A 21442-nucleotide genomic window follows, 5' to 3' on the forward strand; every position below is an offset into this window, starting at 1 on the left:
TGGGAAAGTTAAAAAAACGTTTATTTAAATCATGAAACGACTTTACATACATAGGGGCAAATATACGCTGTCTGCATTTAACATTGCACAAGCATTTCTGGTAAAATGCTTGTGCAATGCTACCCCCTGCACATTAGCGGCCAATTGGCCGCTAGCTGGGGGTGTCAATCATCCAGATTGGATCGGGATGATTGCAGTCCGCCACCTAAAAGGTGGTGGAGAAGTTAAGGAACAGCGGTCTTACGACCAGTGCTTCTTAACTTAGGTTTCCAGGGAGCCGGAAACCTCGGGCGTAGAAAGCAGCATCCGCTGCTTGAAAAATCTACCCCATATTATAGTATTTTATAAAATAATGAATAAACATAATACAGTGTATACACATATACAATTTAGCCACACAACCCTCAGCTCCTATAGGTATTTTTTATTAAGGTGTTTTTTTTCTTTACAATGTTAATTGCAGACACAGCAAATGTATAGGCGTTCCAATGAAGTTTACAATGACATTCCATTGAAACTACATTGGACCTTTATCAGTCAGAATGTACAGTTTACATATATATTATTTGAAATGTTACTTCACAGTAACCATTTTTAAATGTAGTGAATGCACATTCTATTGTTTGTAAACATGGTTTGAATATGCTCCCCCTCCCCACTGCCGAGATCCAAGATCACTGGTAATGTGAACTGAGTTTTCTCAAACAGCGAACTCTAGTCGGGACTGAGAGGGTCAGCCCACTTTTTTATAAAATATCTCTGGACCCATGGATTGTGAGACTGCAAAGCACATTTCTTGTGGGTCTAATGATCCATTTATCATCAGGTCCCAATTGAGATGTAAATGATATGAAGTCACCGAACTAATTTGTGTAACAATTACCGTTTTACAAGAATATACATTTGCATATGGCTTCTCAGTGAATAATGATCATTAACAAGGGTCATACTGCTGCTTACATTGATGCTCCTCTGTATTGCTATCTCTCTTTCCAGGTCCCTATTCTGTAGACATGTGCCGCCCTGAAAAATCTGACACGGCTGAATTTTTCGGAATGAATAGTTTGGGAAATTAGTTTCCCCGAATTCTTGTTGGCTGCACTATTCGGTATTTGTTTTGGTTTAAACAAAACGAAGACTGAATATTCTTAGAACATTTACTTTCATTTTCGTTAAACAAATGTAAATATTCCAAAGCTACAGTTGGAAAAGTTCACCTGTAGCTTTATAAATGCCTTCAGCATGCTGGAGAGCTGTGCCGCGCTAATAGGATGCTTAGCGCAGCGGCTCCCAGGACCTATACTAAAGGACTTTATCATTTAGTGAAGGCCCTTTAAATTTCAGGGTGCATTCGTTCCGAACTTCCGATATATTTGTTTTGTGGAAACATAATGAACATCCCTGTTTTGTCATGAATTTGTATTGGTGACAAAACCGAAAACACGTGTCTACTATTCTGCATGAGTCTCATTGTTTTCTTATTGTACTAAATCTTTCACTTAGGATTGTTTTGGCGTATATCGCTAAATTTGACCTAATCCTGTCTGAGTTTGTTGAGTACAACCTGAACACCTGGTATGCAGTAAATAATAAACTATTAAGAACCTATGCTGGTGATGAAAACCCGGACTTAATGGGTTATGAAGTGATGGAACATGAGAAGAAAAAATCTGCTGAACAACTTTTCCAGGAATCTTTGTCCAAGGTAAAAATCTTTATGTTTAAGTTAATGATGATCAATGTTGTCTATGGTAATTGTATGGTACAAACTGTCTAGTTTACATTTTTAGTCATGTTCTTAAAGGGACATGCAAACTAAACATTTTCTTTCCTGATGCAAATAGAGCATACAGTTTACAATTTACTTCTAGTATCATATTTGCTTCATTCTCCTGGTATCCTTTGTTGAAGGAGCAGCAACTGCACTACTGGGAGCTAGCTGAACACATCTGGTGAACTAATGATAAGAGGCATACATGTGCAGCCCATAATCAGCAGCCAGCTCCCATTAATGTATTGCTGTTTCTGAGTCTACCTAGGTATACTTTTAAATAAAGGATACTAAGGGTGCAAATAGATAACAGAAGTAAATTGGAAAGTTGCTTAAAATTGCATGCTCTATCTGAACCATGAAGGTATCATTTTTACTTTACTGCCCCCCTTTTAAGCTGTTTTGTCTCTGCTTCCTCGCTTTCATATAATGCTACTTTTAAAATTTCTCCACATAATGCGTTTAGTGTGGCTGACAAGCATGTGTCATTATCTGGGGGGGGGGGCTGCTTTCAGAGCTCATTGACACCCCCCATGGTGATTTCCCAAAGCCCCAAAAGCCCTAAAGTGCCAGGTTTATGTATAGGGTTTAAAGGGACATTAAAGTGGAAATAGTCTAACCCGACTAGTGACCCTGCTCTACTTTGTGTTTGACACCCCACAAAGTCGTGCAACTAGCGCTGCTAATTGGATCGGCAGCAGGTTCCACTCTGGGCCAGCAATGTGGCAATTCTACTGTGTGTTTAACTAATTTGTTGTGCGTTAAACACATAATAGAGCAGGGCACTACTGGGTAGTGCATTTAGTGGTATGCAGCACAATGATTGGTTGGATGTGCTGGCGCTTGTTTATATTTCATCGGAAGGAAGCAATAACATTCAAAAGGCTTTTCAAGAGGTGTTTCCTAGTAAAAATATTTCAACAATGCATAGTTTTCAAACAAAATGTCAGTAATAAATGTTATAAAATGTTTATTTTGTCTGCAGATCTTTTGCAACGCATTGAATCATTTCTGATGCATTAATAACAAAAACTGACTTGATTGACCCTTTAACAAATGTCTTGATAACTACATAAATATATATGTTTCAAAGGAACATTGTTCATTGAAAATAACATCCTGTTTTTTCCCATGTTAGATTGTAGAAGATTTAAAAGCCTTTAATTACAGCTGTGAGAGAATGTTTGAGAAGTATGATTCATATACTGTGAAGGTAACATATTTAATTTCACCAATTGTTTTCTATCAGTCAATTGGGATGTTGTGATTTGATTTTTTTTCTGACAAATTAGCTTTTAATAAACAGTACCAACTAAGGGCTAGATTATGGGGCCTATCTATCAAGCTCCGAAAGGAGCTTGACGGCCCGTGTTTCTGGCGAGTCTTCAGACTCGCCAGAAACAGTAGTTATGAAGCAGCGGTCACAAAGACCGCTGCTCCATAACCCTGTCCGCCTGCTCTGAGCAGGCGGACAGACATCGCCGGAAATCAACCCGATCGAGTACGATCAGGTTGAGTGACACCCCCCTGCTGGTGGCCCATTGACCGTGAGTCTGCAGGGGACGGCACTGCACCAACAGTTCTTGTGAGCTGCTGGTCCAATGCTGAATACGGAGAGCCTATTGCTCTCCGCATTCAGCGATGTCTTGTGGACCAGATCCGCACTGTCGGATCAGGTCCGCAAGACATTTGATAAATAGGGGCCTATGAGTGGATCGCTAACAGTTACGCGCAAGTGAAAAGAGGTTTATCGCTGGTATTTGCACGTGTCAAGTTTTTTGCTCGTATTACAAGTAGAAAATAAATGTGATTGCTTGAGCGCAATTTCAGTTAATGCGCATTGGGTTAGCGCAACCTCAGAGCTCTAGGTAACTGTTTTGCAAAAAAAAAAAAGTGGCACAAAACACATCAAAAATACATTACAAAGTACAGTTACACTCATAGAAGAAAGCATTGTATTTTTTTTTTTTTTTTTTTTTTTTTTTTTTGGTTTTCAAATATTTTATTGAAAATTCACTCAAATATTACAGGTGTTTGGAGACGCAGCTCCGCATTGAAATATTTCCATCCATTATTGTATCAGATTCTACCATTCCCATTGTCCCTGCTTTATATTATACTAATTTCACATTACATTTTTTGAAAACCAACAAATAAACAGTAATGAATTATTTCAATTATTTTTCCAACATTTCACTAATCATTAATCCGCAGGCCTAAAATTTTCACAACCATTTCGGCACCTTACCCTGCCTCTTGCACCTTCACCCTATCTCACATATAAAAGAAAGATACTATTTCCTTAATTTCTCTGCTCAGTGTCTTTTATCCCTCCTTCACCTGCCTACTGTATCTGCTGACTAATACCTCACATCTAATATTCTTATCTTCGTCCACCCAGATGCTCTAGATACTCCTTGTGTGCCCATCGCTTCTCCCACTTCCTACCTATGTTCAATCTGATCTATTAGTGCTACTTTTCCTGTGACTCCTCTCTCCCTATACTTTCTGTGGCCTCACCCCTCCCCTCCTATTTCGTGAGGTCCACATTTTCTGCACATAATATGAAGAAGAGGGGGGGGGGCAAAAGGAAACAAGAGAAAAAAAAAAAAAAAAAAAAAAAAAAATTTGAGTCTCCCTATCTCTCCACCCAGTTTGACGGCAAAATTCCTGCCACCACTAAATTTAGAAAAAGGACTGAGCTTTGTAAGGGCTCCAGAAATTGTTGCTGCAATGACCGAGGCCATGACTCAATGTAGTTTTTCCACTTGCTAAAGTACCTTTTATAATGTTTCTCCGTATTTTTCAGATCCTGCCTCTCCACTATCACCTGAAATTTCAAACTATTTATAAATTCCTTCATGCTTGGCACGTTTTTCTGTTTCCATTTCTGAAAAATAAGACTACGTGTTATCAAGATGACTAAATTTGTAAGATTTTTATTCCCTGTATGCTCATTCTGATAAAGAAAAAATATATGTTTTGCTTCCAATTTTATTTGATCAATTAAAAATTTGTTGAGCCAGAACTGTATTTTCAACCAGAATTGCTGTATTTTCGGACAACTCCATAAGCAGTGCATTAAATCTGCCTTTATGTGATTACATTTGTAGCAGCTAGTTAAAATTGCCCTATCCCAACCGCTAACTCTCTCTGGGGTCAAGTAGAAATTATTTATCAATTTTGCCTGCGTCTCCCGCCAACTGATTTTATCCGTGGCTTCCTCCGTCCTCTTGATGCTATCTATTATATCTTCGCTTTGCATACCAGGAAAATATCTTACAAACTTAGCCATACTCAGATTTACTTGTGCCATTCCTAATTTCTGCATTATATTCAGATACCATATAGCTAACGAACGTATCCCTGCTTGATATATTTTAAAACCTGACTCCAGCACAGATTGGCTCCAATCCGTTCCACATCTCCTGTCACACGTTTCTATGTAATGTCTTGCTTGTAAATATGCATAAAACTGTTTAGCAGGTATATTATATTCCGCCATCATACTCTCAAAGGTCCGTATGGGTCCTTCCGTGCCCATTTTAATTTGTGCAAAATATTTCAGACCTCTGCTTTGCCACTCACTATAAATCCTATTATGTAACCCTGGTGAAAAATCCACGCACCCAACCATCGGCAACAGTGTTGACACCTGGTACTCTTGTCCCATTATATGGCAATACTTTTGCCATGCCCAAATTATATTAGTAAATGTTACTAGATTCGCCACATTGCTTGGTAGGTTCTTATATGGGCAGTGTAATATTGCTTTCAGATTAAAAGGTTTGACTATCTCAGTTTCTACTTTATAATGAGTAACATATTCTGACTCAGTCAGCCAGTCTAATCCGAATTTAATCAGAGTGGCATAATTATAATACCTTATGTTAGGGAAAGCGAATCCACCATATTTTTTTGCATAACTCAATTTTTCTATTGATATACGTGCCTTCCGTTTACCCCATATGAATCTTGAGCTTACTCTGTTATATATATCTATATCTTTCTTCTTGATCACTAATGGTAAGTTCTGAAGACGAAATAATATTTTGGGGAAAAAAATCGTTTTTATCAGAATTATGCGCGCCGATACTGATAAGTAATACAGGTTCCACTTTCCTATTTCTGCTTCCATATTATCAAATAATTCCTTGTAATTCAACTGGTACCACTCCCCTGGGTTCCTCCCAATTTTGATCCCTAAGTAATTGATGAACTGCACTTCTTTAAAGATTGTATTTTGACTGGACTTAGTTTTTTTTATCCATAAAATTTCAGATTTTGCAGGGTTTATTTTGTACCCTGTAAAAGAACTGAATTTCTTGATTGATTGTAGGAGTTGTGGGATGCTGGTAGCTGTGTCATGCACGAATAATAAAATGTCATCCGCGTAAAGTGAGATCGTCATACTTTCTGCCCCTATCTTAACTGGTATTAATTTCTGTCTAATGTATATCGCCAAAGGTTCGAGCGCTATGTCGAATAGTAAAGGGGAAAGCGGGCATCCTTGTCGCGTCCCTCTTTCGAGGATTATTGGCGTAGATAATTCTCCATTAATTAACAGCTGTGACTTAGGTTTCTTGTAAATCGCCTTGATCAGATTGAGCAGGGCACCCGAGAACCCGAACTTCTCCAGAGATACAAAAAGATGATCCCACCCTATTGAATCAAATGCCTTCTCGGCGTCTATTGTTATTAATGCGATATCTTTATCCGTCTGGTTCTTTCTCTTCCCTGTGGTGTCCTGCCCAACCCGATAAAAATGATCCACCATTACTAACACTCTCCTCATGTTACGGACGGAATTCCTGCCTGGTATGAACCCAGCCTGATCTGTGTGTATTAAATCTGGTATTACTTTCTTTAGCCTTTCTGCTATTATTGACATTAGTATCTTATAGTCGTGATTTAATAATGAGATGGGCCTATATGATGACATGTTTGTAGCGTCTTTCCCCTTTTTATGTATTAGTGATATAATTGCATCAGAAAAATATGGAGATTTCATGTCGTTCTTCAAATAATATCCGTTATATAGTTTAGTTAGCGTCCCTACTATTGTTTCTGCCGTCATTTTATAAAATTCAGCCGAAAGGCCGTCTGGCCCGGGTGCTTTCCCCGATTTGGCTTTTTGTATTGCTTTTAACACTTCCCCTTCAGAAATTAATTCATTTATTTGTTGTAAAGCTACTGGGGTTACTTTAGGGGTCTCTATCTGTTCCCAGAATTGTTGCCTGTCTTTCTTATTTATTTCCTTCTTCCTATATATCTTCTGATAATATTGTAGGAATCTTTCTCTTATTGTTATAGGGCTGGTGTACAGGTCCGTTCCTTCTTTAATTGTGGAAATTATATTACGTTTCTTACGAAACTTAGTTATTTTGCCCAAGTGTTTTGCCGAAATACCCTGCAGTCCTTGAAATCTCGCCCTGCATTTTGCCTCCTCATTAGCCCATTTTTCTTTCATAAACTGTTCTCTTTCTGTTTTGGCATACGCGTATTTTTCCCACTTGGCTCGATTAGGGTTATTTAGATATCTTGTATATGCTTTTCTGACCTGATTTGCCAACTGCACTTCCCTGGCCTTGTTTTTACGATTTAATTTGACCATATATGCCTTTATCTCCCCGCGCATGACTGCTTTACCAGCCTCCCACAAAATCTCTAACTTCTCCTCATACTCTCTGTTGAGTACAATATACTCTTTCCATTTATTTGAAACCCAGTTAACAAATTTCGTGTTTTTAGACATGTATCCGGGGAATCTAAAAGTATTTATCTTATTACTCGGCTTGTCCTGAGTTAGTATCTTACAGCTAATTATTGCATGGTCAGACAATATTATCTCTTCTATTTGTGTGTTAATCTCGTATTTTAAGAGGTGTTCATCTATTAAGAACATGTCTATTCTTGAAAAGCATCTGTACGATTTAGATTCACACGTATAGGACCGTTCGTCTGGGTGCTGTAATCGCCAGATATCATGGACTTTGATACATTTTAAGACATTACGAAAAAACCTTGCCTCTCTCTGATATATCTGTTTTTGACCAGTCCTAGATCTATCACTATCTGGGTGTGGTGTTATGTTCATGTCCCCTGCAATAATCAAATTCTGACCTAGATTCGGTGTCACTTCCTTTATTATCTGTTGCCAGAACTTCCTTTCAAATGTGTTGGGTGCATATATATTACACAGGGTCCATATTATTTCATCAATTTTAACTTGTATAATTATAAATCTGCCCTGCGGATCCAGTTTAGTTTTTAGTATTTCATAATCCAAGCTTCTGTTAAATAGTATTGCCACCCCACGCTTACGTGTTGTACATGGGGTGGCAATAATTTCTGAAAGCCAGTTCGTTCTTAACTTATCTATTTCGTGGGCTTTTAGATGTAATTCCTGAAGGAATATAATGTCTGGTTTCTGTCTCTTCAGTACTTTGAAGATATTCTTGCGTTTAATGGGGGAGGTTATCCCTCCCACATTCCATGATACAAAGTTAAGTGATCCACTCATCTTTTACTAAAATCTTTTGGTTAACCACACGATATGGACGAAAAAAAAAAAAAAAAAAAAAAATTAGTATACCTCTCATCTCCCAGCCCCCCCACCTCCCCCGTTTCCATTTCTCTACTCTCCTTAATCTCTGCATTTTTGACCACCCATATAGAGCTTTCCATCTAATATCATTACACTTCTATATTATTCTCGGTACAAAAATTTTTTGCTTCTTCCACCGTATTAAGTGTTGTGACACCATCTATCCCTAGAACCGTAATTTTAGCTGGGTATCTCATAGTGGCTCTTAAGCCAGCTTTTATGAGCCCCGTACAATACGGTGCCATGGCTCGTCTTCTCCCCGATGTCTCCATCGAGAAGTCCTGAAAAATCAGGATTGGTTTGCCACCTATCTGCAGTGTTCTCAATTTTCTATAGTGATACATTATGCTAACTTTGTCTTGAAAATTCAAATATTTGATAATGATTACTCTTGGCCTAGAATTACTCTCCCTAGGTTGCCTTAGTGGTCCAATCCTGTGTGCTACACTATAGATAGTGTAGTGTTATCTTATCGGATTGCATTCCTAGCAGATTTGGCAGTGTGACTGCACCAAAAGTTAGTAGATCTTCCTGTCCATTAGTTTCAGGCAGACCGACTATGCGGATATTGCTCCGCCGTGACCTGTCTTCCAAGTCTTCAATTTTTGTCTGTAGAGCATTAATTTTGTCTGTGTGCCTTGCCACTATTGTTTCTTGTATATTTTGTTTGTCCTCTACCTCAGACACCCTATTTTCTACCTCCGTTATTCTAATCGAAAATTGCCTAATTTCCTGCGATAATTCTGAGATCTCTTTTTTCACCATTTCAAATTGAGGTAAAATTAACTCTGCTAATTGATTTGTAGTAAGCTGTGTTTCTGGATTTCTTTCTGGGCTCTGGATATTGGGTTCTGTACTAGTTTCATTTTGTGCTTTCTGCTTTTTATCCTTTTTCACTGGCATTGCTGGTGATCTATTTTTTGTGTTTGTCATATACTTTTCCATTTATATGTTTCTCTCTTGATCCCAACTATGTTCACTTATACTCTGTTCTTAACAAAAAAAAAAAAAAAAAGAAAAAAAAAAAAAAAAAAAAAAAAAAAAAAGAGAAAGGGCAGTTCTCAGGCAGATTATGTCAACCTCTGCAAAAATTTTACTCCAAATACCTCAGCGTGCCGATTACTTGAGATCAGCCTCCTGAATATCTTTCTTAGTCAAATACAACCTGTGCTATTCTTTTTACTATTCGTAATACTGCCGTGTGTTCACTACGCTTTATCTTAGTTCTTTCTATTGACCTCTTACAGACCGCACCTGTGTAATTTCCACTTTATCTACAGCATTTATATCTATATCTTAGCAGCATAGTATGGCAACTTGGCTTGTTATAATCTTTTCATCTTTTGCCAGAAATAAGTGTCCTGTAAATACAGTCTTGGATAAGTAAATAAATGCACTCTTACTATAAACATTTGCTAGATGGCTGTACCACTTTACACTTTTTAGTTCAATTCTGGCCTGTGATCCTATCTTAGCCACCTCTCTTGCTAGAAATAAATACAGTCTTGAATAAGTAAATAAATACAATCTTACTATAAATAAGTATCCTGTAAATACACTCTTACTATAAACATTTACTAGATGGCTGTACTGCTTTAAGCTTTTTAGTTCAGTTCTGGTCTGTGGCTCTATTCTTTTCACTATTCATCACAATACTGCAGTATATCCACTACGCTCTATCTAAGTTCTTTCTGTTAACCTCTTACAGACCGCACCTGTATAATTTCCACTTTATCTGTACCATTTACATATATATTTTAGCGACATAGTATGACAACTTTAAATTGCTTTCGGCTTGTTATAATCTTTTCATCTCTTGCCATAAATAAGTATCCTGTAAACACAGTCTTGAATAAATAAATAAATACAATCTTACTATAAACATTTGCTGGATGGCTGTACCACTTTGCGCTTTTTAGTTCAATTCTGGCCTGTGATCCTATCTTAGCCACCTCTCTTGCTAGAAATTAATATCCTGTAAATACAATCTTGCTATGAACATTTGTTAGGTAGCTATTGCCCCACGAGACTAATTCTATATCACTTATTGACTATCTTCTTCTTGCAAGACACACCTGTGTAATTCCCACTTTCTCTATACCATTTACATGTATGTTTTAGCAAGTTTTTAGCAACACAGTGTGACACCTTTAAATTACTTTTGGCTTGATATAATCTTTTTCATCTCATGTCAGAAATAAATATCCTGTAAATACAATCTTAAATAAGTAAATGAATACAATCTTGCTATAAACTTTTGCTAGATGGCTGTATAACTTTGGAAAAAAAAATTGTCTCAAGCTTTTAGGAAAAGTCTCAGTCTTTTCTTTTTTTCTTTTTCTCTCTGCTGATACTTTTACACAGTTCACTTTAACCCATTCAAGGTATAGATATTTAACTCTCCTTGGCTGTAACTTAATACTGCAGCGTTTTTGTCCCAAATAACCTCTATCCCAATATTCCAACTTGCTCTGTTTAAACCTTGGGCGCCAAACTTGTCTTGTTTTGCAGACAGTACTTTGCCAAAATCACAAGTCTAAGACAGGGGTGTGCACCATACAGCCGTTTGTCCTAAAGGTAACAGTTAGGTATTTAACGTCTCCCAAAGTACTTTTTAGGTGGTTTATCGTGCTAGGCCTTTCTGGTGTTCTGTATATCCTCTTTGACACCCCCGGCCACAATCCACCTCAGTGTCCTCCTTACCCTTTATACCCTGCTTTCATACGCAGCACTCGTGCCTTCAGTCATATGTTTGCACACTTACTTACCCCCCCATTGCTTCACGACCACTCACTTGCTGGTTCCGTCTAAGCCTTACCCCACCCGGGGGGCCTTTGCTCTAGATCCTCCGATGTGCGACCAGTACCACTTTCACCTGCAGTCTTGTGCGGCTATTCCCCGCTGCAGCGGCGTCAGGTACTCATGTCGTCATCATTGCCGGCCGACTTACCGATATGGGGGGGTGTTCAGCCGCTTCCCGGTCTGTATTGCCAGTAGTGCTCTGGGCAGTCTCTCACGCTAGGTCTTCCACTGCTCCTCCAAACTCCGGCTCCCGGTGCCAGGTGTACTCAGGGTATTTATCAAAGTCTGTACTGGCAGTTTATCTGTTTATGACCTCCGTTGAATTTTTAGTTCTCTGTTTAGCAGATGCAGTAGGTCTAAGCTTAGGGCGCTGTGACTTCCTGATGCCACTCTTTTCTGTCCCCCCGGCCGGGTAAATCTTTCACCCCGGCAATAGGGCTTCGTGGCGGGGTATCGGATGTTAAGCTTAGCTCCGTTTTCACAGGAGCTCAGAGCCTGCACACCTTCCTCCTTGCTCCTCCCACAGGAAGCTTGTATTTATATATATATTGACAGGCGAAACATGTCAGCAGCAGATATTCAGTAATTTGCTACCATTATGACCTGATCGTGTATTCACTGACTTTTTAACAAAAATAAAGTCAAGTTATGTTTGGAAAATAGCATTCTGCATCCTTTCTTTTTCTTTGACTATATATAGATTATGTTATGGGTAAAGTCAGATATTGGGTAATCCTAGGATTACCCAGGTAAAATGGACATTATCCAAGCGTCTGTGGGTAAAGCCCGATGCAAATCATAAATCCGCTCATAGTGCATGTGCTTCATTGAGTAACCGCATCAAACATATATAAGATGCACTGTAATTCCCCCATCTTCACTATCTTTTTTGCCTCTACTGGGGGGTTCAACGGGGGCGAACCCCCCTTGTAAACCTCATTCCCTAAGGTTCACTTGGGTTGGGTGCCAGGGGATCGGCAGGCGCCTTCTTTGAAGCCCCCAGGCGGAGGCAAAAATATAGTGTAGATGGGGGAATTACAGTACATCGGGCTTTACCCACAGCCACTTGGGTAATGTTCGTTTTACCCGGATATCTTACTTTACCCGTAACATATATATGAATATTTTTTTGTAAAATATATAGCTATACTTATATATCTATTTGAATAAATACAGATATATTGCATCACATTAGAAATATATACTTACAAATAAAAAGAATATTTCCTTTTAAGATCTGCATCCATTCCAAGTAAAACACTTTGCCATATACCATATCCCTTCTAAACACAATTAAAACATTTTTAACAATATTACAATGATATATTTTTTATTTAAAAGTATATCTATAAGTGTTATTGTTTATTTTAATATGTTTTGGATGTGTTTTGTGAAAAGTAACACTACATATTTAAGTTTCGTATTTTGCTCAAGCACAACCTATAACTTTCAACTTGTGATATGAGCACTATTTAGCATTGTTGCAATATCCATTGAAAGTATAGCTTGCGATAGACTCATGTCTGCCAAGCTAACCTTTCTCTGGAAAATGGAATTTACCATATACTTGTAATATAAGGTTGCGCGCTAATGTTAGCAAGGTCCAGCGATATTGTTTATCACACCCATGCTATTATTAGCGCCACTTGTAACCTGGCCCATGTGCATAATTACAAATGTGCTGTTAGGCGATTATATCCCTATAATGTTATAGCACTCTCTGACTACATAGACATAAACTAATGTAGTTTAAAAAAAATGAAAAAAGCGATAACTTGCACAGACTGATATCAGTTTTATATGCATATCTAAAATCTGAATTATTATGACAGATAAGGTCTTATTTTGATAGCTCCCACGTTTGACACATGACTCCTTTAAATTTGCTGGCATCTCACAAGTGAACTGTATAATATTTGGGATGGCTGTTGAGAGTAGGTGGTACTGTGTAAGCCAGTGGACTAAATGAAAGATAAATTCTTATATGACTAAAAATGTCAAGCAGAGTTGAATACCTTTAATAACTTACAAAAAGGAGAACATTTAAAGGAACAGTCAACACCAGATTTCTTGTTGTTTTAAAAGATAGATAATCCCTTAATTACCCATTCCCCAGTTTTGCATAACCAACACAGTTATAATAATACATGTTTTACCTTTGTAATTACCTTATATCTAAGCCTCTGCAGACTGACCCCTTATTTTAGTTCTTTTGACAGACCTGCATTTTAGCCAATCAGTGCTCACTCCTCTGTAAATTCACGTGCATAAGCTCAATGTTATCTATATGAAACAAATGAACTAACGCCATCTAGTGGTGAAAAACTTTCAAAATGCATTTAGATTAGAGGCAGCCTTCAAGTTCTAAGAAATTAGCATATGAACCTTCTAGGTTTAGATTTCAACTAAGAATACCAAGAGAACAAAGCAACATTGGTGATAGAAGTAAATTGGAAAGTTGTTTAAAATGACATGCCCTATTTGAATCATGAAATTTTTTTATGGACTTGATTGTTCCTTTAACCCCTTAATGACCACAGCACTTTTCCATTTTCTGTCCGTTTGGGACCAAGGCTATTTTTACATTTTTGCGGTGTTTGTGTTTAGCTGTAATTTTCTTCTTACTCATTTACTGTACCCACACATATTATATACCGTTTTTCTTGCCACTAAATGGACTTTCTAAAGATACCATTATTTTCATCATATCTTATAATTTACTATAAAAAAAAATATAAAATATGAGGAAAAATTGAAAAAAACACACTTTTTCTAACTTTGACCCCCAAAATCTGTTACATATCTACAACCACCAAAAAACACCCATGCTAAATAGTTTCAAAATTTTGTCCTGAGTTTAGAAATACCCAATGTTTACATGTTCTTTGCTTTTTGTGCAAGTTATAGGGCCATAAATACAAGTAGCACTTTGCTATTTCCAAACCACTTTTTTCCAAAATTAGCGCTAGTTACATTAGAACACTAATATCTTTCAGGAATCCCTGAATATCCCTTGACATGTATATATTTTTTTTTAGTAGACATCCCAAAGTATTGATCTAGGACAATTTTGGTATATTTTATACCACCATTTCACCGCCAAATGCGATCAAATACAAAAAATCGTTCACTTTTTCACAAATTTTTTCACAAACTTTTGGTTTCTCACTGAAATTATTTACAAACAACTTGTGCAATTATGGCATACATGGTTGTAAATTCTTCTCTGGGATCCCCTTTGTTCAGAAATAGCAGACATATATGGCTTTGGCGTTGCTTTTTGGTAATTAGAAGGCCGCTAAATGCCACTGCGCACCACAAGTGTATTATGCCCAGCAGTTAAGGGGTTAATTAGGGAGCTTTTAGGGAGCTTGTAGGGTTAATTTTAGCTTTAGTGTAGTATAGTAGACAACCCCAAGTATTGATCTAGGCACATTTTGGTATATTTCATGCCACCATTTCACCGCCAAATGCGATCAAATTGAAAAAAAAGTTAAATTTTTCACAATTTTAGGTTTCTCACTGAAATAATTTACAAACAGCTTGTGCAATTATGGCACAAATGGTTGTAAATACTTGTCTGGGATCCCCTTTGTTCAGAAATAGCAGACATATATGACTTTGGCGTTGCTTTCTGGTAATTAGAAGGCCGCTAAATCCTGCTGCGCCTCACACGTGTATTATGGCTAGCAGTGAAGGGGTTAATTAGGGAGTTTGTAGGGAGCTTGCAGGGTTAATTTTAGCTTTAGTGTAGAGATCAGCCTCCCACCTGACACATCCCACCCCCTGATCCCTCCCAAACAGCTCCCTTCCCTCCCCCACCCCACAATTGTCCCCGCCATCTTAAGTACTGGCAGAAAGTCTGCCAGTACTAAAATAAAAGGGTTTTTTAAAAAAAATAAAAAAATTTTTTAGCATATTTACATATGCTAGGGTGTAGGATCCCCCCCTTAGCCCCCAACCTCCCTGATCCCCCCCAAAACCGCTCTCTAACCCTCCCCTCTGCCTCATTGGGGGCCATCTTGGGTACTGGCAGCTGTCTGCCAGTACCCAGTTTGCAAAAAAAAGTGCTTTTTTTATTTTTTTGGGGCTTTTTTCTGTAGTGTAGCTTCCCCCCCCCCACACAGACAAACCCCCACCACCTTGCTGATCTTTTTTTTTTTTAAATATTTCGAAATTTATACATTTTTTATTAAATCATTTTCTGTAGTGTAGCGGTTCCCACCCGCTCCCTCCCCGTGCACGCGCCCGCCCCCGCCCTCCCGTGCACGCGCGCGCGTCCGTGCGCGCCCCTGCTCGTCCCCGCCCACGATCCCGCCCCCCCTGCACATAACCAGGGCCATCGATGGCCGCCACCCGCCTCCCGGTCCGGCTCCCACCCAACAGCGCAGGGAGCCACCGATCTCCGGTGCAGAGAGGGCCACAGAGTGGCTCTCTCTGCACCAGATGGCTACCAAAGGTTATTGCAGGATGCCTCCATATCGAGGCATCACTGCAATAACCGGAAAGCAGCTGGAAGCGAGCAGGATCGCTTCCAGCTGCTTTCCAAACCGAGGACGTGCAGGGTACGTTCTCAGGCATTAACTGCCTTTTTTTTGAGGACGTACCCTGCACGTCCTCGGTCGTTAAGGGGTTAAACGTTTTCAGGAGATTAATGACCCTTTATCAGACAGTTCATGTGGGATAACTGGAAAATGTCTGTTATTTTTTATAGAGAAATGTGAATTGGATTACTGCCACAGTCACAACATGACAACTCAAACCTGTTTTTACTCCATTTGAAAACTTTGTTGATGTTTTTAAACTAAATAATGAGAAAATGGGTCTTAAAATAAGAAAGAAAAGATAACCCTAGATATTATCCAGTATATATGCAATATCCATTGAAAGTATAGTTTGCGTGATGTCTGCCGAGCTAACCTTTCTCTGGAAAATTGAATTTACCATATACTTGTAATATAAGGTAATATAAGGTTGCACGCTAATGTTAGCGAGGTCCAGCGATATTGTTTATCACACCCGTGCTATTATTAGCGCCAACAGGTACCCCTGTTGTCTGAGGACTAAAACCCAGATTGGCTCATCTAAATAAGGGAAATGGTGGGTGGAATTTTGCTACTGAAAAATAATTTGCAGTAAAATGGCTGTCAATTTGTTTTAAAAACATTACGACTTGGCTTGTATGTTATTCTCTTGCAAGACAACATAAATGTCTTGTAATTACAATGTGTTTACTGTCCCTTTAAGGGATATATTAATAGAATTTGAAATATATATCAGAGGAGGGTCCATTGGGGTAGGGAAGGTACTGCTCCTCTGCATTGTTAGACTTATTTTAGGCATTACTACAAAAATGTGGGATTGAAAGCAGATTAGAAATATATATGAATATTAAAAATCTAGGGGCCAATTTATCAAGCTCTGTATGGAGCTTGATGCCCCTTGTTTCTGTGCGAGCCTTTAGGCTCACTGGAAACAGAAGTTATGAAGCAACAGTCTAAAGACCGCTGCTCCATAACTTGTCCGCCTGCTCTGAGGAAGCAGACGAATACGTTCGGATTGATTGACACCCCCTGCTAGCGTGGCCGCGAATCTGCAGGGGGCGGCATTGCACAAGCAGTTCACAAGAACTTCTGGGGCAATGATAAATGCTGACAACGTATGCTGTCGGCATTTATCGATGTGCAGCAGACATGATACGCACATCGTATCATGTCCGCTCGCACATTGATAAATATACGCCCTAAAGTTGTTCTAGAATCCATAGAAAGTAATAATTTGTGAGCTGCCTTGGTGCTTGAGCTCATTATTTTTTAAAGTGATTGTAAAGTTTAATGAATTAAAGTGTCTAAAAATCCTAAAAACATGGGCACTTTAATTCATTAAACTTTAAAAAGACGCTTTTTAAAAAAAATATTTAATATTTCTTTATGGTAAACATACCGCCGATCCTCCACCCGCATCGGCTTCTGAATTGAGCATATCGATGATGAATCCGGCTTCCTCCAATCGTTGCATGCCCCCTTTGGCGCTCAGCTCATTCAGTTCGTCATTGATATACTAAATACAGAAGGAGAGCGTCTTTATATACGTTAATGACTTAAAGTGCCCCTGTTCTTAAGATTATTTTTAGATACTGGGCTTTAAATTATTAAACTTTACAATCACTTTAATTGTCTTGGTTGTGAGGGCAGACTCATCACCACTGATACAAACACAACACTCACAGGTCACATAGTATATAGGCCATAGTGCCTGTATTTTAATAAATAAGTGCTTAGAATGGTATTTTATCTAAACAAAATCAACTTTGAATATTTGAATCATGCATTTTGGACTTGAAATTTTAAATTGGAATTTTTGCAGTACTTTTTATCATAACACAATTTGCTATTGTTTCTCTTAGGAATACTTCCTGAGGGAAGCCAACCTGAGTAGAGAAGCTGTGAGGATGATGGGAGATCTGTTAAACATTGAATGCTTCATGTACCTTTCCCTCACTGAAATGCTTTACTTTCAAAGCGATATAAGTGACAATGTAAAGTAAGTCAAAACACCAGCACATGGACAAACATTTCTTATGTATCTACATTTCTTTTTTTTCTTCTTTTTTTTTTTAACAGAAATCACTGTCATTATATACCCCTACTACAGAATTTGTCAGCACTTTACAAATAAAGGATCATAATAGACATGTGCGATTCGTTTCGGATCGATTCAGAAATACGGCCGAATTTCTTAAATTCAGAGATTCGGATCGATTCGAATTTCCGAATTGAAATAGTGCCGAATCTACCGAATAAATCCGAATTGGTTCGGATTTATTCGGTAGATTCGGATGGCCATGGATTACACTAGTATTGTACAGTATATTAGGTTATATCACTCTGCTATGGGTTACACCTAATATACAGTACATAATACTAGTCTAATACACAGCATATCCCACCTAACACATACCAAAATTCAAAATTTCCGAATCGAACCGAATAAAACCGAATCCAGCCGAATTTATTTGAATCCGAATGAATCCGAAAGAAATCCGAAACAAATTCATTCAAATTTTTCCGAATTCGAAACGATCTGAACCGAAATTTGAAAAAATCCGAATCGATCCGAACAGAACCGAAACAAATTTTTCAATCATGTACAAGTCTAGATCATAATAATAATAATACTTTATTATTATTATTATTATTATTATTATTATTATTATTATTAATAACAGAGATGTACAGGGCACACATAATACAATTGGGATTGACAAGAATAGTAAAGATAAGAAGCACAAATGTACTTAAAGACATATGATTGCTTTTTTTTTTTTTTTAAATTCTGTTTTATTGAGGACAAGAGATATTGCACAAATACAGTTATGTCATTACATCCAGGACAACATTTACATGAATAAATAGGCAGCTATACAACTGAGTATAAATTGTTGCAATGTACAAAAATGTCGTATATCATATATCAATCTCTCAGGTCCTTTTTCTGGTTTTTACAGTTATTCTATGACAGTTTTCCTTTAGGATAATAACTTTCCCTTCCCCAGTCCCACCCCCCTTAAACCTTAATTAACCACCAACATTTGCGCCTAGCATTTATGCGCAGTCATTTCCAGCATTCTATAAGGTTGCTGTTTCAATTTATACTGTGCGGTTCGGAAAAAGAGGGAGAGGAAGAGAGAGAAAAAAAAAAAAAAAAAAAAAAGAAATCTACTCACACATCAAAGGGTCTACAAGGGTCAGGGGTAGGGGGTAAGCAGGAGGGGGTAGGGGCCATAGAGCAGTCTCATCATCCTAGATAGCGGTATTCTCTCTCCCCCCCCCCCGCCCCCTCGTGTTTGTTGTAGGAATGTCCATTCTCCCCTTAAAGAGGCCGTCAACATGTATTCAGTATGCGCAAATGGGAGCAACAATTGTTTTTGTGAATCCAATGGTAGAGTATCAATGTACTTCCGCCATTTAGTAATGAAGTGTCTAAGCCTTCTGTCAGTGTCCATTTTGGTGTCTAATTGTTCAGTAAGTAATTGCTTATGCAAGTTGTGTTTAAATGCAATAAAGGTGGGAGCAGCGCTTTCGGTCCAAACTCTCAGTATGACCTTTCTGGCAATCAAGATCATAGTGGTGAGTAGTGAGGTGTGTCTAGTATCTTGTTCTTCCCAATTCAGGAAGCAGACTTGCTCTATCCCTATCTTGACCTTGATTTTAATTACCCTTGTGATCCATAAGGCTATTCTACCCCAGAACTGGTGAACTCGTGGGCAGGTGTAGAAGTAATGAAGAAAGTTCGGGTCACCAATCCTACACTTACTACACTCATTCCTCACCCCATGTTTCCATTTAGCTAGCCTACGTGGTATAATGTAATCTTTATGCAGCATTCTGATCTGGGACTCTCTCAACGTCATGGACAGCGTTGCTTTTTTAGCGTTTTCTACACTGCGCTGGATTAGCTCTGGAAGATCCTCCCTTTCCAAGTGGCCTCTCCATCTATTCTCTAGTAGGGCTAGATGTTTAGATTCAATATGGCTCAGCAGTGTTTTGTAAATCCCCGAGATAGAGAAACTTCCAAGCTTAAAAGTAGACATTGACACAGTAAATATGTGCGGTTCCCAGAATTGTGGGTCCTCTCTAATAAGCTGGTTCACGTAATGCCTCATCTGAAGATAGGCGTAGAAGTGGGCCCGCGGTAGCCCAAATTGAGTTTGCAATTCCTCAAAGGACCTAACGCATTTTCTAGAGATGTCAAGAGCATCTCCCACTGAGCATAAGCCTTTGGTTTCCCAGTTGGTAAACGGGGAAGTATCAATCCCAGGAGGGAAGCAGGTATTGTTTCGCAGAGGGATTAGCCTGGGGGACGCGTGACGCCGGCCCAGGTATTTTAGGGTTTGCCACCATGCCCGCAATACGTCCCTATAGAGGAAACTATCCTTGACCCCCGTCGGGAGGTTATTAGACGGGGTGTAAGGCAGAAGTGAGGGTTCAAACCCCTTTAGTGCATTCCTCTCGAGTTCGGGTGTGTAGAAGTGTTCCGTCTTTAATTGCCAATCCAGCATTAGACGGTTGATTGCTGCCCAGTTGTATAGCTTCAGGTCGGGGAGACCCAGACCACCCGAGGAGGGCCGTGCATATAATTTCTTGAGAGCTATTCTAGATCTGCCCCCCTTCCATAAGAACTTAGATAGGGCTTTTGAGTAGATCGCCAGGTCTTTTCGGGTAATCAGAAAAGGCAGCATCAAGAGAGAATATAGTATCCGTGGTAGGATGACCATTTTCACCAAGTTGATTCGCCCTGTGAGAGAGATCAGTAAGTTTCTCCATCCTTCTAAGGTTTGAGCTATGTCACAACACACCCGCGTGATGTTATTACGGTATAAGGTTTGCCTATTGGTGGACAATTTAATGCCCAGATAGGTCAAGGTGTCCCCAGCCTCTTGAAATGGATAGGAGCGTGACTGTGCCTTATGTCTCCAAAGCCATAAGATTTCCGATTTTGTTTTGTTTATCCTATAGCCGGAAAAGGACCCAAAGGCCTCAATGGTTGCCAGGATTTTTGGGATATGTTTTGCGGGATGTTCCACAAATAAGAGCATGTCATCCGCATATAATGCCAGATGCATCCTCTCCTCTCCCATCCTCATACCCGGATAGACTTTACGCAACTTAACAGCCAGTGGCTCAAGGGCTAGGTTGAAAAGAAGGGGGGATAGAGGGCACCCTTGACGGGTGCCTCTTTGTAGTGTGATACGCGGCGAGAATAACCCGTTAGCCATGATAGCAATCCATGGGGTCTTGTAGATATTGCTGATATATTGGGGAAATGATCCCGAGAAGCCAAAGCGCTGGAGTACGTCCTGCAAGTGGCTCCACTCAACCCTGTCGAAGGCCTTCTCTGCATCCAAAGATAGCAGGAAGGCCTCCGGTTGATCTGCCATCTCGGGGAGTTCCAGTCCCCCCTCATAGTGAGCAATGGCATGTAGTACCCTTCTCACATTAGTCACTGATGTTCTGTGGCTCATAAATCCCGTTTGGTCCGGGTGAATAATGTCGGTCAGGACCACTTTTAGTCTATCAGCCAAGATCTTCATCAAGATCTTGTAGTCCGAGTTGAGTAGGGAGATGGGACGATAAGATTCGGGGAGACCTGGATCCTTCCCCGGCTTCGGAATCAATGACACATGTGCCATTGTAAATGTTTGAGAGGGAGGTATCAACTCCTTGTAATATAAGTTGTATAATTTTGTTAGAGTCTGTGTG

General features: G+C 39.1%; 1 protein-coding gene across 1 annotated transcript in view; it reads left to right on the forward strand.

The window, feature by feature from the left end:
* IL4I1 (interleukin 4 induced 1) overlaps positions 1-21442 on the forward strand; it is an 88922-nt gene that overhangs the window by 51529 nt on the left and 15951 nt on the right. Inside the window, exons 4-6 of the mRNA XM_053690589.1 lie at positions 1504-1705; positions 2910-2984; positions 17587-17723. Coding sequence (XP_053546564.1) covers positions 1504-1705; positions 2910-2984; positions 17587-17723 — 414 coding nt within the window. The remainder of the gene's footprint in view (positions 1-1503; positions 1706-2909; positions 2985-17586; positions 17724-21442) is intronic.

This window comes from Bombina bombina, chromosome 8, assembly GCF_027579735.1.
Source record: "Bombina bombina isolate aBomBom1 chromosome 8, aBomBom1.pri, whole genome shotgun sequence".
NCBI classification, from domain to species: Eukaryota; Metazoa; Chordata; class Amphibia; order Anura; family Bombinatoridae; genus Bombina; species Bombina bombina.